We start from the raw sequence: 14,286 nt of genomic DNA, 5'->3' as shown, positions 1-14,286 counted from the left end.
GCCTGGCAGAGGTGCAGCCAGAAATCACTAGTTAACTCTCCAGATGCTTGCTCTCTGTCTCCCTCCCTCGCGCTCTCTCCCTGCTCACAGGGGAGTAATCATTATGCTACACTCCAGTGCACAGGCTGCAGGCACACAGTTGGTTGAACGTCTATATCCAGATATGAAGCATTTGTAAGAAATGTGTCTAACAGTTTTGTTTAGCTCACATCTACATAAGATTAATGAGTGTGCCAAAAACTATGAAACGTGCAATATTTCCTCAGTCTAATTCATTGAAATCATTAGCACACTGCCTTGTGTTGCTCTGCCATTTCTTAACTAGGAAAGTGTGACTCTGGAGTCTGAATAATGATGCGATCAGTTTTTCTAGCCTGGTACTTGATCTTATTTGTACTGTATTAGCCAACTCAAATAGATCAGGGACCAGGCTAGGAAACGTGTAGTTTGTAGAAGCCAGATGAGCATATTTCAGTCATCTGGTTGGTCTTAAACCTAATGCTCAGGTGGGATTGGATTCTGTCCACTCCAAAGAGAAGACATTCCTCTGATATGAAAGAGTGCAACGAGGCCTTGGTGTTGCAACAACATGAAAAGCTACTGATATTCAGCTGTAACTCACTCATTTCTGCACCTGCTAGTGCTTCACACACACACACACACACACACACATCTTACCTTCACCAGGAAGAAAGAGACTCCGTATGTCCTTAGGGACCTGGCTAGCTTCACGTACTTTACTTTAGCTTCTATCTCTGTCATCTCACCACAGTTCTTGTGGTCCTGAGAGTTTGAAAGTAGAATAGAATATATTAAAGCAGTAAGGCACGATGGGGTGCTCTGCGTTGTGTCGTGCATAAGAACAGCCCTTAGCCGTGGTATATTAGCCATATACCCAGAGGTATCGCCATTATAAACTGGTTACAAACGTAAATAACAGTAAAAATAAATGTTGTCATACCTGTGGTATACGGTCTCATATACCATGGCTTTCAGCCAATCAGCATTCAGTGCTAGAACCACCAGGGTTATACTTTTATTTAGACTATCAGCAGCTGTATGGGACTAAAAAGTTGACAGAATAGGAACCAAAAAAATAATTCAGAAACGAGTAAATTAATTGAAGATAAATAAAATAGCAACATTTTTATTTTTAACTAGACAAGTCGGTTAAGAACAAATTCTTAGGTACAATGACGGCCTAGGAACAGTGGGTTAACTTCCTTGTTCAGGGGCAGAACGACAGATTCAATCTAGCAACCTTTTGGTTACTGGCCCAACGCTCTAACCACTAGGCTACCTGCCGCCCCAATATCTACTTCTATAAGATTCATAAACAAACTGGACCAACCTGAAAGATTTTCTTTTCATTCCCTCGCTGCTTGATATATTCTTTAGGTAGAAACTCCTTGAGGCTAAAATAGATTACAGGTAGGTACAGGTTGAGAGATCATACATAAAACCATGAAAAGTCTGCTGGTTTAAAACAACAAAACCCCATTTAATATGGTGAGGATTTGTATTATGAAAACAAATAACAGATTTCTATCAGCACCCTGAAGTAATACATTCCTTCCAGCAATATGTCTTCAATGTATTGAATAGCATCATCATCACCATGTTCATCATCATCCTTCCCCTGATTCAGAGGGGTTGGGTTAAAGGTGGAAGACACATTTCAGTTGAATGCATTCAGTTGTACCACTGACTAGGTATCCCACTTTCCCTTCGCCTTATGTAACGTTAAAGTAGTCTTCAGAAGGAAGTGAAGCTTACTCTAGGAATCCAGGCTTGTGTTTGTGTTCTATGTGCGGTCCAAACTGGATCTGAGCCTGGATCCCTGCAAACTCACAGGCCTTGTCGAAGGACACAGGGTGAGAACCATTTAGGATGTCATCTCGTGCCTGGGAGAGAGATAAACACACACACATTAAATATAATCACGCGCCACTCAAAGTTCTCCAAGGATGTTTTAATTCTGGAATGGTAAGAGATGAAGATGAAACCCAATATATCAATTCACTTCCTGAAATGATGGAACTGACCCCCAACCATGGTGACCTATCAAAACAAAAGACCTCTAACACTAGTACCTCTAATGACCTCATCTCAACCCTGATCCCTTAATGTTATACAGCCCATCAGCCTGATCGAGACAACTCTCATACAGAGAATAATGAGCCCAGAACAGAGAGCCTGCTGAGTCTCATATACCTACTTATTGAACCAGATCCTTTATCTGGCTGAACCATCTCTCACAGCCATTTACACACACTACAACACACAGACAGCACAACATGACTAGCAATGGAAGTGGTGCTTTAGTCCTTTTGAGGAAGAGCAGAGGTCAGAGGAGGGGTGTGTTAAAGACTAGGCAGGACCCCTGGGACCAAATGTCACACAGAAGAGGACACTGTCAGCAGACAAGGGAATAGGGTCCCAGTCCCACCATGACTTGACAATGACACAAATGCAATATGCCAGCTGCATACATCAGAATACATCGCAAATGCACTGACTGAAATTATTTAGAAACGCAGGAAACTATACATGCGTACACACACCTTGAGGCAGTAATCATTGTGGTGTTGATAATGAGGCACATCAGAGTGTGAAGCACCAGCTCTGGCTGTGTGTGTTCAATTATTATTATAAAAGGCAAAAAAAAATGGAATAACAGATGTTCTCTATCCATCAACATTCATCCATTGAAGCATGTTTCTGGTGAAGAGCTTAATTGCTGACTACTATGCAGGGCAAGTACAACAGAGGAGAAGGCATGGGAGAGGAAAGAGGGAAGGAGAGGGGCGGGAGAGAGTGAGGGAGAGTGAAAGAGTTATTGAGGAGGGACGGATGAAAAGAGAGAGTAAGAAAGAGAAGGAGAGAGGGAAGTGGAAAGGACAGAGACGTGTTAAAAGCAGAAGAAGAGGAGAGACCGCGGTGAGGGTCAGACCTGGACGTAGAGCAAGTTGAGCTGGACCGGGTCTCGTGAGTCCACGTTCTGGTCTGAGTAGAAGAACTTCCTCCTGAGCAGAAGAGTTTCAGTCTCCTCCACCCCCTGCTCACGGAACGTTCTGCTGTGGTCAAGCCAGTTCACTAAACACACACACATTGATATTAATTTGTAAATGCACAGATTCTGACATTCTCAATAAACTTAAAAATCTAACCATAATTCTTTCCATTATAGTCAACCCAAGGGGTAACTCAATATTTTGTAAAACCAAAATCCATGTTGGCGTCAGTGTTCCCCGAAAGGGGGTAGTGATAATGTCAATAGTGGTGTAAAGCTGCCCATCAGTTTGATGGATGTGCCAATATCTAGAGGCTGGAGAGGAGCTGCCCTGTCCATGGCCTGTATGACTGAACACTTCACAGCAGGCCAAGACAGACATCTATTGCCTACAGCACATGAGAAATGGACACCACTGCTCAGGAAAAAGGAGGAACATATAATTTGATGTGCAACCACAGTATCCAACTCAACCTTAAAATAAGACCTTAACCAAAAATGTCAAATCAATAACCGGGAAATAATGCTGCTTCTAACTCTTATGAAACAGGCAGATGTATCAAAATGTCTTTTCAGAACAGATGACCGCAATACTTAAGGATAGCAGATGCAAGTTAGCTAACTAAATAATCATGTTACTGCTAAATTTATGATCAACAAATGATCAACTTGATTCAATTTTATTTTAAATGACCATAAGGGAAATTAAATTGGCTTCAGCATCAACATGTTCCCAGAACTAGTGGCAATTTGTAGAGATGGTAGGTAGCCTCATGGTTAAGAGCGTTGGCCAGTAACTGAAAGGTCGCTGGTTCGAATCCCCAAGCTGACAAGGTGAACATTCTGTTGGTGTGCCCTTGAGCAAGGCACTTAACACCCAATTTCTCTGGATAAGAGCGTCTGCTAAAGATGTTTAGCCTCAACTGAGGCCCTACGCTTCACTAGGATTTAAAAATAATACGTCAAGTTGGCCTAAACTCACAGTCGTCGTCTGTGTGAAGCTTGGCTTTGAGTTTCTCCATCTTCCTCTCGTCTCGGAGCAGAGTCCTGTCTTTCTTCAGGGTGCCCGTCCCATCCTCCTTCTTCTCCTCCATTACCTCCTGGATCAGAGAGTACTCCTCATAGTTGGTGATTCCTGAAATCACAGGGGAAAGCTTTCAGACAACCTCAAACCACTGGCTCCCCTAATGACAGGTGATAAAACAAATCATGTAATCCAGGTTAATTGTTAAGGGGAATTCATTGCAGTAGAAAAGAAAGCAGACTCACATTCTACTGCATATCATCACTTTGAGACAATCTCAACTCACAAGCTTTCCTATGATAGATGTTTTTACAAATAATGGACCACTCACCTATTCTACTGCATATCGTCACTAGCAGCTCTCCCACTGTTTTGGAGTCATCCACCATGATGGTTTTCACAGCTCCATCCAGCATCTTGATCTTCAATGGCCTCTGTTTCTTCTTGTAATCAAGGATATCCTGAGAGGGAGGGAGAGCAAAATATAAACTGTGAATGTGGCGAAAAGTTGAGCGAGTGATCAAACATTTAGCCAGTTGAAGGAGAGAGGGATGAACGGAGGGCAGAAAAATCTAATTTAACGGTTGCCTATTTCTTCCCCACAACTCTCTTAATTTCTCATACACAGCCATATGAAAAGGGTTTTCCTCTGAACTACATACTCTGTCATTCCAACAGGTCTCGTACTTCACCCTGCATTAAAAACACAGCATTTGTCTAGAGAAGAAATACCAATGGAAAACACACCCTATGAACACATGTTTGATGAGAGTGATCTTTGAGGACCGACTTCAATCAAGAATAGTGTCAGTGTGTGTGTGTGTTACGGTATGTGATCTATCAACATTATTCACCAACACCACCATTCATCTTATACTTTAAATACTTTCTCCATGGCAACAACTACAAAGAACCTTCGCTACAGTAGAGAACCCTCGCTACAGTATAGGACTGGTCAGATTACTAAGGGTTACAGAAGGCATGCTTAAGGTAGGTTTTTACCCCATTCCGCAGCATGTAATAATCCAGAGTTCTTCCTGACTCCAGCCAGATGCCTTTCCTGGGGTCCTCATCAGAAAGGAACAGACCGTAGTCTGAGGCTGGAAGACAATAGGAATAGAAGTTACCATTAGCAATAGGATGAATGATGCATTTCTACGCCCTTGGTTCTAGTGTTCAGAGGCATGTCCCATTCTAATTCTTCCAAATTCTCCCTTCCTTGAAGTACTCAGTGCTAAGACATGACTGTACAGATGAAAGCCACGTGGTACCCTTGCTTTCACCTGTTAAGGAAGGATGGTCTATAAAGGAATTTGAACGTGGCCTCTGTCGCTTGTATGTCTGTGTCTTGTGAGTGTACCTTGTCCAGTCTGGGCTTCGGGAACCCTCTCTCTGATGATTCTGCAGGCGTCGTAGACGGCCGTGGATGGCTCAAACTGCATGGTCTTCACCAGGTTGCACTGGCGGACGCAGATCTTCAGGGACAGTGCCACCATCTTGGCAGGCGGTGTGGGGTATGTCTACACCTGGGGGAATGGAGGGTGAGATCAGTATAAGATGTGGATGAGAACAAAGGAAATACATCTACTTAGTTATTTTCCATGAAGCCAAGACACAGATGTGATCGCACCACAACGCATTAGTAATATTTCACAGAATTCATTCTGGTGAGTTAGAGCCTATGACAAATTCACAAGTTCTCAAATACAGTCCATCTGTTGTCTGGGAAAAAACGAAGTGGGTCAAAACTGAAGTCATGTCTGTATCTGGATTTAAACAACATGAGAAGAACACTGCCATCTGTCTGTCTCACTGAGCGGGCAGACACTCAAACAACCTGAAACTCAATTTATCTGTAACCCAGACAGACAGAAATGAGCCATGTGCCACTCGGAGACGACAGAGAACATATCCTGCATATTACTCTGACAAGGAGAAATAACTGCAACTGGTTGGTACACACTCAGAGGGTTCAAGTCTAATCAACAGTCTATATACCTAGACATATACCTACAACCATTTCACTACACCTGCAATAACATCTGCTAAAAATGTGTATGTGACAATTCAAATTTGATTTCACAGCGTACGGGGAGGATTTCCTACCTCATATACAACCTGCCGGACTGACCAGAACAACCTGCTCAAGTTAGGAAATCACTCTCCAACAATCTATAGGACTAGGGCTGTTACGGTGTCCGTATTACCGCCTGGTACTCACTTCTCCTTTCTTATCCAACACTTTATTTTTGCATTAATTAAATCAAATTGAACATGCTTTTGGGGCGGCAGTGTAGCCTAGTGGTTAGAGCGTTGGACTAGTAACCGGAACTAGTAACCGAGCTGACAAGGAACAAATCTGTCGTTCTGCCCCTGAACAGGCAGTTAACCCACTGTTCCTAGGCCGTCATTGAAAATAAGAATTTGTTTTTAACTGACTTGCCTGGTTAAATAAAAAGGTAGAAATAATATAAATAAATACATTTATTTGAGACTAAATTGATTTATTATATTAAGTGGAAATAAGTGTTCATTCAGTATTGTTGTAATTGTCATTATTACATATATATATATATACACATATATATATATATATATATATATATACACACATATACATATATATATATACATATATATATATACACACATATACATATACATATACATATACATATACATATACATATACACATATATATATACACATATATATATACATATACATATACATATATATATATATATATATATAAATCGTCTGATTAATCGGTATTATTTGGTCCTCCAATAATCGGTATCGGCGTTAAAATCATAATCGGTCGACCTCTACCCTATCTAGCCTCGTTATTGTTATTTTATGGTTGCTCTTTTATTTCTTACTTTATTTATTTATTAAATATTTTTCCTAAAACGGCATTGTTGGTTAAGGGCTTGTAAGTAAGTATTTCACTGTAAAGTCATGTGACAAATCCAGTTTGATTGAAGTCTGGTGGATTTTACAGGTCAGGTTCTGCTGTGAACACTTCCTAGCCTTGAGAAAAAACCTTTGGCTCTTTTCTTCACTAGCAATAAACTGAAACATCTCTCTCTTTATTGGGCTGCCAGAGGGAGCCTTAAACATTACATGGCTGGCATCAAACAGAACTGACAATTAATGTTCTTAGTAACAACCCAACCATCACTCATCATTTACACAAGTAGGTCTTAATTGTTGCAATAATAAATACAAATCATTCCCATAAGAATATTCTTGGCATGAGATGACTGCAGGCCAACGAGAGGATGCCCTGCTATTAAAACATGGATTACCACACCAGCCTGCTATCCTTCCTATTCTCTCCCTCAGACGAGGAAGGATTTGCTGAGATCTCTTCAGGTTTTGAAACACCTTCCAGTACACAGAAAAGCAAACCCACTGTGGGAGAAAGGGATATAGAAACTACTATGTACAGTGAAATGACAAGGTAGAATAATGGCATAGATTTTCATGATCATGTTCAGATTATTAGGTTCTCAGTAGGCAAGTAAATGGGGTGGTGTTTATGGTAATTTGTGAGCAGGCTCAGCCCTTGGCTTCCAGATGACCCCATATCCATGTCTGACTTCCTGCTACTGTGACATCACCTCTATAGCCACCTGTCATTTGTCCTGTCCTCCAGACCACATCCATTCGATTAACACCAGTCAATACGGGCTGCAGCCACCCAAGGCAGGCAGGCAGAGACGGGTACAAAGGCAAACACCTCTGCCTGTTCAGCAGTACCAAGGTCACCTCCAGCCAAGCGGTCTGATAGAGAGAGGAGAAAGACCCTCTTGTGCGCACACAGCCTCACACCTGATTCACCTTTATCATACATCTCAATGTCTAATAAAGGAGAGCAGAATAGTATCTGAAAGCAGACGTCAGATCAACAACAAAACATTGTAAGGAACACAACCCAAGGTGAATTCTGAACCACTTCCTTTAGCAGTAGTGAGAGAGGGATGGACAGAGGAGAGGGATGGACATAGAAAAAAGGGTTAGAGCATGGAAAAAGGGAGAGAGCGAGAGAAAGATAGAGAGAAGGATGGAGAGAGAGAAGGATGGAGAGAAAGAAATGGGGAGAGAAAGGAGGATAGAGTATATATAGAGAGAGGCCATGTAATTCAATAGATCAATGAATGAGCCAGGTCCTGCTGGGAATCCCCAGGCCTGATTACTGTAACATGGTCTCCAATCCAATAGGAGATTACAATACTAGAGGGCCACTGGGATGGACATTCAATACACAGACAGAACACATCAATGTGGTACAAATACAATACTGTGTGTGTGTGTGTCCACCAATACAATATAGCCTCATCTTATGACTGTCAGGCTGACTCTGCAACAGCACATGGCCTCAGGTTAACACAATGAAGGTTGAAATAGAATCACATCTACCTCAGATTTGATCAAGTTCCATTTGGCAAAAATGTAATCCCTACAGCCAATTCTAAATTCAACCATGATGAATGAACTCAGATGAACTCAAATTAGCCTGCTGCAAGTGAGATGGATTTGTTTGGGGAGAAAGATGTGGTAAAAAAACGACTCAGAGAGCAACATCTGGTGCGAAGCTAACAGTGAGACGCAGCAGGCTTCTTAAATATCTTCTTGATAAACTGAGCCTAAAGGTTCTAATGCATTCCTGGAACATGTAGCAGACTATGATCCATCCATTTTACATGGAGAGCCTGTGGATAATAAATAGGTTAGTGATGTCAGACCATCTTCTCCATGCAGCCAGTCCCCACATGAATGATTACAGAAACATGAGTTTCTCAGACTAAACAGGATGGGCCATGTTAATTTGATGGAGTGTGTAGACACATGTCTACTTGTGCTTGTGTACAGAATTGTGTATTAAAAGTCCTAAGAAACACCAAAGGGGGGTCGGTGTGTGAGGACTAGGGCTGTAGGTGTGGTAGAGAGACAGTATGCCAGTGCTTTAGTGCCTGGGTATCACACATGCAAACCTACTATGTACAATCAAAAGACAGACACACCGTTGCAGAAGTTAGGTGGTGTGTCCCTGCTGCCTGGTTTACTTGGCGATTTATCAACTTCACATGTATCTCATTAGCATGGCATCTGGATTCTCTCCAATACATAAACACAGTGGGCGACGCTGAATTACGTGTGTGTGTGTGTGTGTGTGTGTGTGTGTGTGTTGGGTCAGGAGGTCTGTGTCAGTAGGCAGCAGCATTAAACACAGATGTAAGGTTTCACCCAGAGAGGAGAGGAGCCTCTGACCCCAGACAGACCTGCTGGAGGGTAACTAGAGAAGGAGCAAGACAGAGGCCATCTCCAGCCTCATCTATCAACTTATTGGTTACAGCCTCACTCATCTTCTCAACCCACTGTCTCTGGACACTCCATGTAACCAAGGCTGCCTGCCTGCAGGCACATATCTAGGACCAGCTTAGCCTCTCCCGGTCTGAACCAAAATACTTGGAATCTACCCCTCGTCTCCTACTCCTCTCGCTCCTACCTGCGACCTGATGGCTACTGACAGCTCACATCTCCAACATGTCCGTTCAGTCATGGGTTGCCATGGTTACATAAACTGCTTGCAGTAATCTTTGCCCTGACATTTTCAAAACAAAAGAAAGAGAGGGGGAACAGCTACACACAGTCAACGTACCCACACTGCAACAGTCCCAGATCGACGATAAGTAGATTCTCCTCTGTCAGTGGAGGCAGTAGAACCACATCAAAAAGGCAAGGCAGTCAGCATGGATCAGTGAGTGAGTAAATATATATCCTGCAGATACTGAATGACACATTCTCCCCAAGGCCAAACCCCTATACAGAACCAGGAGGTCACTCACCCACACAACTCTCCACCCACAACATTTAGCACATTATGCACAAGGAGGAACATGATCAAACCCAGCTACAACGCAGGGAAACATGAATAGGGAGTCCCCTATGATGTCAGGTGTAGATATCAAATGACAGGCCAACCGTGGGTTTTATGATGTAGTTCTGCATACATGTAGTCTGATTACTAGTCATGTCTGGTAAAATGCCCCAGGACCATCTGACATGATGACTCCTTGCTGTCCCCAGTCCACCTGGCCGTGCTGCTGCTCCAGTTTCAACTACCTGAGCCCTAGGACCATGCCCCAGGACCATCTGACATGATGACTCCTTGCTGTCCCCAGTCCACCTGACCGTGCTGCTGCTCCAGTTTCAACTGTTCTGCCTTATTATTATTCGACCATGCTGGTCATTTATGAACATTTGAACATCTTGGCCATGTTCTGTTATAATCTCCACCCGGCACAGCCGGAAGAGGACTGGCCACCCCACATAACCTGGTTCCTCTCTAGGTTTTGGCCTTTCTAGGGAGTTTTTCCTAGCCACCGTGCTTCTACACCTGCATTGCGTGCTGTTTGGGGTTTTAGGCTGGGTTTCTGTACAGCACTTTGAGATATCAGCTGATGTACGAAGGGCTATATAAACACATTTGATTTGATTTTTCTGTTCCACCAGCAGTCTTAGACTGTTTCCCTGCAGTCATAAGAAGGTTGTGAAAGCTTTTTGAAAGGACAGCAACAACAGGAAATAAAAGGCATCAGGCATAAATCTCAGCTCCTGAACCGGCCACTCAATGAAGGGCTGAGCCAGACATGACAGCAGCATGTATACTTACCACGCCTGGACCTCCTGAAATACGCTGCGTAAGCAAGAGCTGTGGATAACTACACAGTCACACACACACCTCTTCTGGTTCGCCCTGTGTGAGATCCTCTTCACACTCCACTATATCTCCATGTCAGCTGGAGGCAGCAGGAGCTAAAGCACTAGATGAGCCAAGCTCAGAAGTGAGTCATTATACAGACCCACTATGCTTCTGGGAGGGTGTTCGTCAAGCCTGCCTCTCTGCCTGCCTGCCTCTCTGCCTGCCTGCCTGCCTCTCTGCCTGCCTGCCTGCCTCTCTGCCTGCCTGCCTGCCTCTCTGCCTGCCTGCCTCTCTGCCTGCCTGCCTCTCTGCCTGCCTGCCTCTCTGCCTGCCTGCCTCTCTGCCTGCCTGCCTCTCTGCCTAGGCATAAACATCTCCATACAGCACACATCAATCTCCCTGGAACACACAGCTTGCTTTGGGAAGGGTCCCAAATAGCACCACATCCCGATGTAGTGTACTACTTTTGACCAGGGGATATAGGGCTCTGGTCAAACGTTGTGCAACAAATTGGGAATAGGGTGCATTTGGGATGCAACCTGGACACTCTCCCAAACAGAGGGATTCCTGAGACCTTCAAGAACGTCTGCTTTTGAAAAAATGCGACCACTGACTTCACTATTGGAAGATCTCACAAAAGAACAGTACTACCAGTCTGTTCTGTAGACAATAGTGTAGGTGGGATGTAGGCGTTAAGGCTGTAGGTGCACTTAAAATTCCATCAAAAAGGCTGAAATACAGTGCCTTCAGAAAGTATTCATACCCATAGAGGTATTGCACATTTTGTTGTGTTACAGCATAAATTAGCTTTTATTCCCTCTCATCCATATACACACAATACATCATAATGACACAGTGAAAACAAGTTTAGAAATGTTTGCAAATCTGTCATTGAAACAGAAATCTCTCATTTACATAAGTACTCCCACCCCCGAGTCAATACTTTGTAGAAGCACCTTAAGAAGAGATGACAGCTGTGAGTGTTCTGGGTGAGTCTTTCCACACATGGATTGTGCAACATGTTCCCATTATTATTTTCAAAATTCTTCAAGCTCTAGTTGTTTATCATTGCCAGACAAACCTTTTTCAGGTCTTGCCATAGATTTTCATAAACTGTAACTCAGCCACTCAGGAACTTTCAGCGTCTTCTTGGTAAGCAACTCCAGTGTAGATTTGGCCTTATGTCATAGGTTATTATAACGCTGAAAGGTGAAGGCATTTGAAAACCTCCCTGGTCTTTGTGGTTGAATCGGTGTTTGAAATTCACTGCGACTGAGGAACCTTACAGATCATTTTATGTGTTGGGTTCAGAGATGAGGTAGTCATTAAGAATTCATGCTAAACACCATTGTTGTGCACAGAGTGAGTCCATGCAACTTATTAAGCAAATTTCTACTCCAGAACTTATTTAGGCTATTGCCATAACAAAGGGGTTGAATACTTATTCACTCAAGACATTTCAGCATTTCATTTTAATTCATTTCAATACAGGAGGGAAGAGAGGAGCAAGTCAACACTTTGATATTATGGGGTATTGTGTGTAGGCCAGTGACAAAACATCTCTATTTAATCCACTTTAAATTCAGGCTGTAACAACAAAATGTGGAAAAGGGGGTGTGAATACTTTATATGGATAATATGTACAGTACATTTTAGAGTACTATGTACACACTATTCAATACATTACTTTCAATGCATTACACAGCCTACATATTGGATTTGTTTTTAGTTTCAGCTCACTTGATAATTTCCTATGACTTACAACAATATTCTACAGGCTAAATTCTGTCCCTCAAGTCATTTCACCATGTGGGACAGTCCCATCAGTGACACAGCAGCATGGATTTTATCCTAAAGAGAGGAAAATCAACACTCTGTCATGTACTAGATACAGTTGAAGTCGGAAGTTTACATACACTTAGGTTGGAGTCATTAAAACTTGTTTTATCAACCACTCCACTAATTTCTTGTTCACAAACTATAGTTTTGGGAAGTTGGTTAGGACATCCACTTTGTGCATGACACAAGTAACCTCAGAAAAAAAATTGTAGACCTCCACAAGTCTGGTTCATCCTTGGGAGCAATTTCCAAACGCCTGAAGGTACCACGTTCATCTGTACAAACAATAGTACGCAAGTATAAACACCATGGGACCACGCAGCCATCATACCGCTCAGGAAGGAGATGCGTTCTGTCTCCTAGAGATGAACATACATTTGGTGTGAGAAATGCAAATCAATCCCAGAACAACAGCAAAGGACCTTGTGAAGATGCTGGAGGAAACAGGTACAAAAGTGTCAGAAAAACGAGTCCTATATCAACAGAACCTGAAAGATCGCTCTGCAAGGAAGAAGTCACTGCTCCAAAAGCCATAAAAATGCCAGACTACGGTTAGCAACTGCACATGGGGACAAAGATTGTACTTTTTGGAGAAATGTCCTCTGGTCTGATGAAACAAAAATAGAACTGTTTGGCCATAATGACCATCATTATGTTTGGAGGAAAACAGGGGAGGCTTGCAAGCCAAAGAACACCATCCCAACCGCGAAGCACGGGGGTGGCAGTATCATGTTGTGTGGGTGCTTTGCTGCAGGAGGGACAGGTGCACTTCACAAAATAGATGGCATCATGAGGATATATTGAAGCAACATCTCAAGACATTAGTCAGGAAGTTAAAGCTTGGTTGCAAATGGGTCTTCCAAATGGACAATGACCCAAAGCATATTTCCAAAGTTGTGACAAAATGGCTTAAGGACAACAAAGTCAAGGTGTTGGACTGGCCATCACAAAGCCCTGACCTCAATCCTATATAACATTTGAGGGCAGAACTGCAGCTGCTCGCCTCACCTCTGCAGCTGCTCGCCTCACCTCTGCAGCTGCTCGCCTCACCTCTGCAGCTGCTCGCCTCACCTCTGCAGCTGCTCGCCTCACCTCTGCAGCTGCTCGCCTCACCTCTGCAGCTGCTCGCCTCACCTCTGCAGCTGCTCGCCTCACCTCTGCAGCTGCTCGCCTCACCACTGCAGCTGCTCGCCTCACCACTGCAGCTGCTCGCCTAACCACTGCAGCTGCTCGCCTCACCACTGCAGCTGCTCGCCTCACCACTGCAGCTGCTAGCCTCACCACTGCAGCTGCTAGCCTCATCACTGCAGCTGCTAGCTGGAATGAGAACACTGGACACATTCCAGTTTCAAACTCCAGTTCCTAAAGGCTTCGGCTCCAGAATACGTCTCCCTGCTTGGCCTGCTTCCCAGTCCTGACAGGTGCAGGTACAGGCCACAGGGTTTCTGGCCAGGCTACACAAGTTGACTGTGATGCCATGTGGAAAGCACAATGACCATGATGGCATGGAGTACCTGGAAGGTGACAAACGACTGTTCCAGTGCCAGCCAGCTGCAGCAAGGGCATTGGCCTAGTGGCCTCTAACCCAGACAACAGCCATACCAGTGAATTGAAAACCACTAGCAAGAAGACAGCTGTGTGTGAGTGTGAGAGAGTGAGAGCATGATGATGTGACCATGACCGTGTGAGGCAGAGGC

At 43.6% G+C, this 14,286-nt stretch overlaps 1 protein-coding gene across 1 annotated transcript in view; it reads right to left on the bottom strand.

The window, feature by feature from the left end:
- LOC135551394 (talin-2) overlaps window positions 1–14,286 on the bottom strand; it is a 115,038-nt gene that overhangs the window by 58,165 nt on the left and 42,587 nt on the right. Inside the window, exons 2-9 of the mRNA XM_064982616.1 lie at window positions 5,398–5,563; window positions 5,040–5,137; window positions 4,369–4,498; window positions 3,996–4,148; window positions 2,954–3,096; window positions 1,777–1,904; window positions 1,352–1,415; window positions 679–783 (exon numbers count right to left, since the gene is read on the bottom strand). Coding sequence (XP_064838688.1) covers window positions 679–783; window positions 1,352–1,415; window positions 1,777–1,904; window positions 2,954–3,096; window positions 3,996–4,148; window positions 4,369–4,498; window positions 5,040–5,137; window positions 5,398–5,533 — 957 coding nt within the window. The 5' untranslated portion in view covers window positions 5,534–5,563. The remainder of the gene's footprint in view (window positions 1–678; window positions 784–1,351; window positions 1,416–1,776; window positions 1,905–2,953; window positions 3,097–3,995; window positions 4,149–4,368; window positions 4,499–5,039; window positions 5,138–5,397; window positions 5,564–14,286) is intronic.

This window comes from Oncorhynchus masou, chromosome 1 (assembly GCF_036934945.1).
Source record: "Oncorhynchus masou masou isolate Uvic2021 chromosome 1, UVic_Omas_1.1, whole genome shotgun sequence".
In the NCBI taxonomy this organism is placed as follows: Eukaryota; Metazoa; Chordata; class Actinopteri; order Salmoniformes; family Salmonidae; genus Oncorhynchus; species Oncorhynchus masou.
The sequence above is the reverse complement of the archived record's forward strand: the minus strand, read 5'-3'. Positions and strand labels throughout refer to the sequence as shown.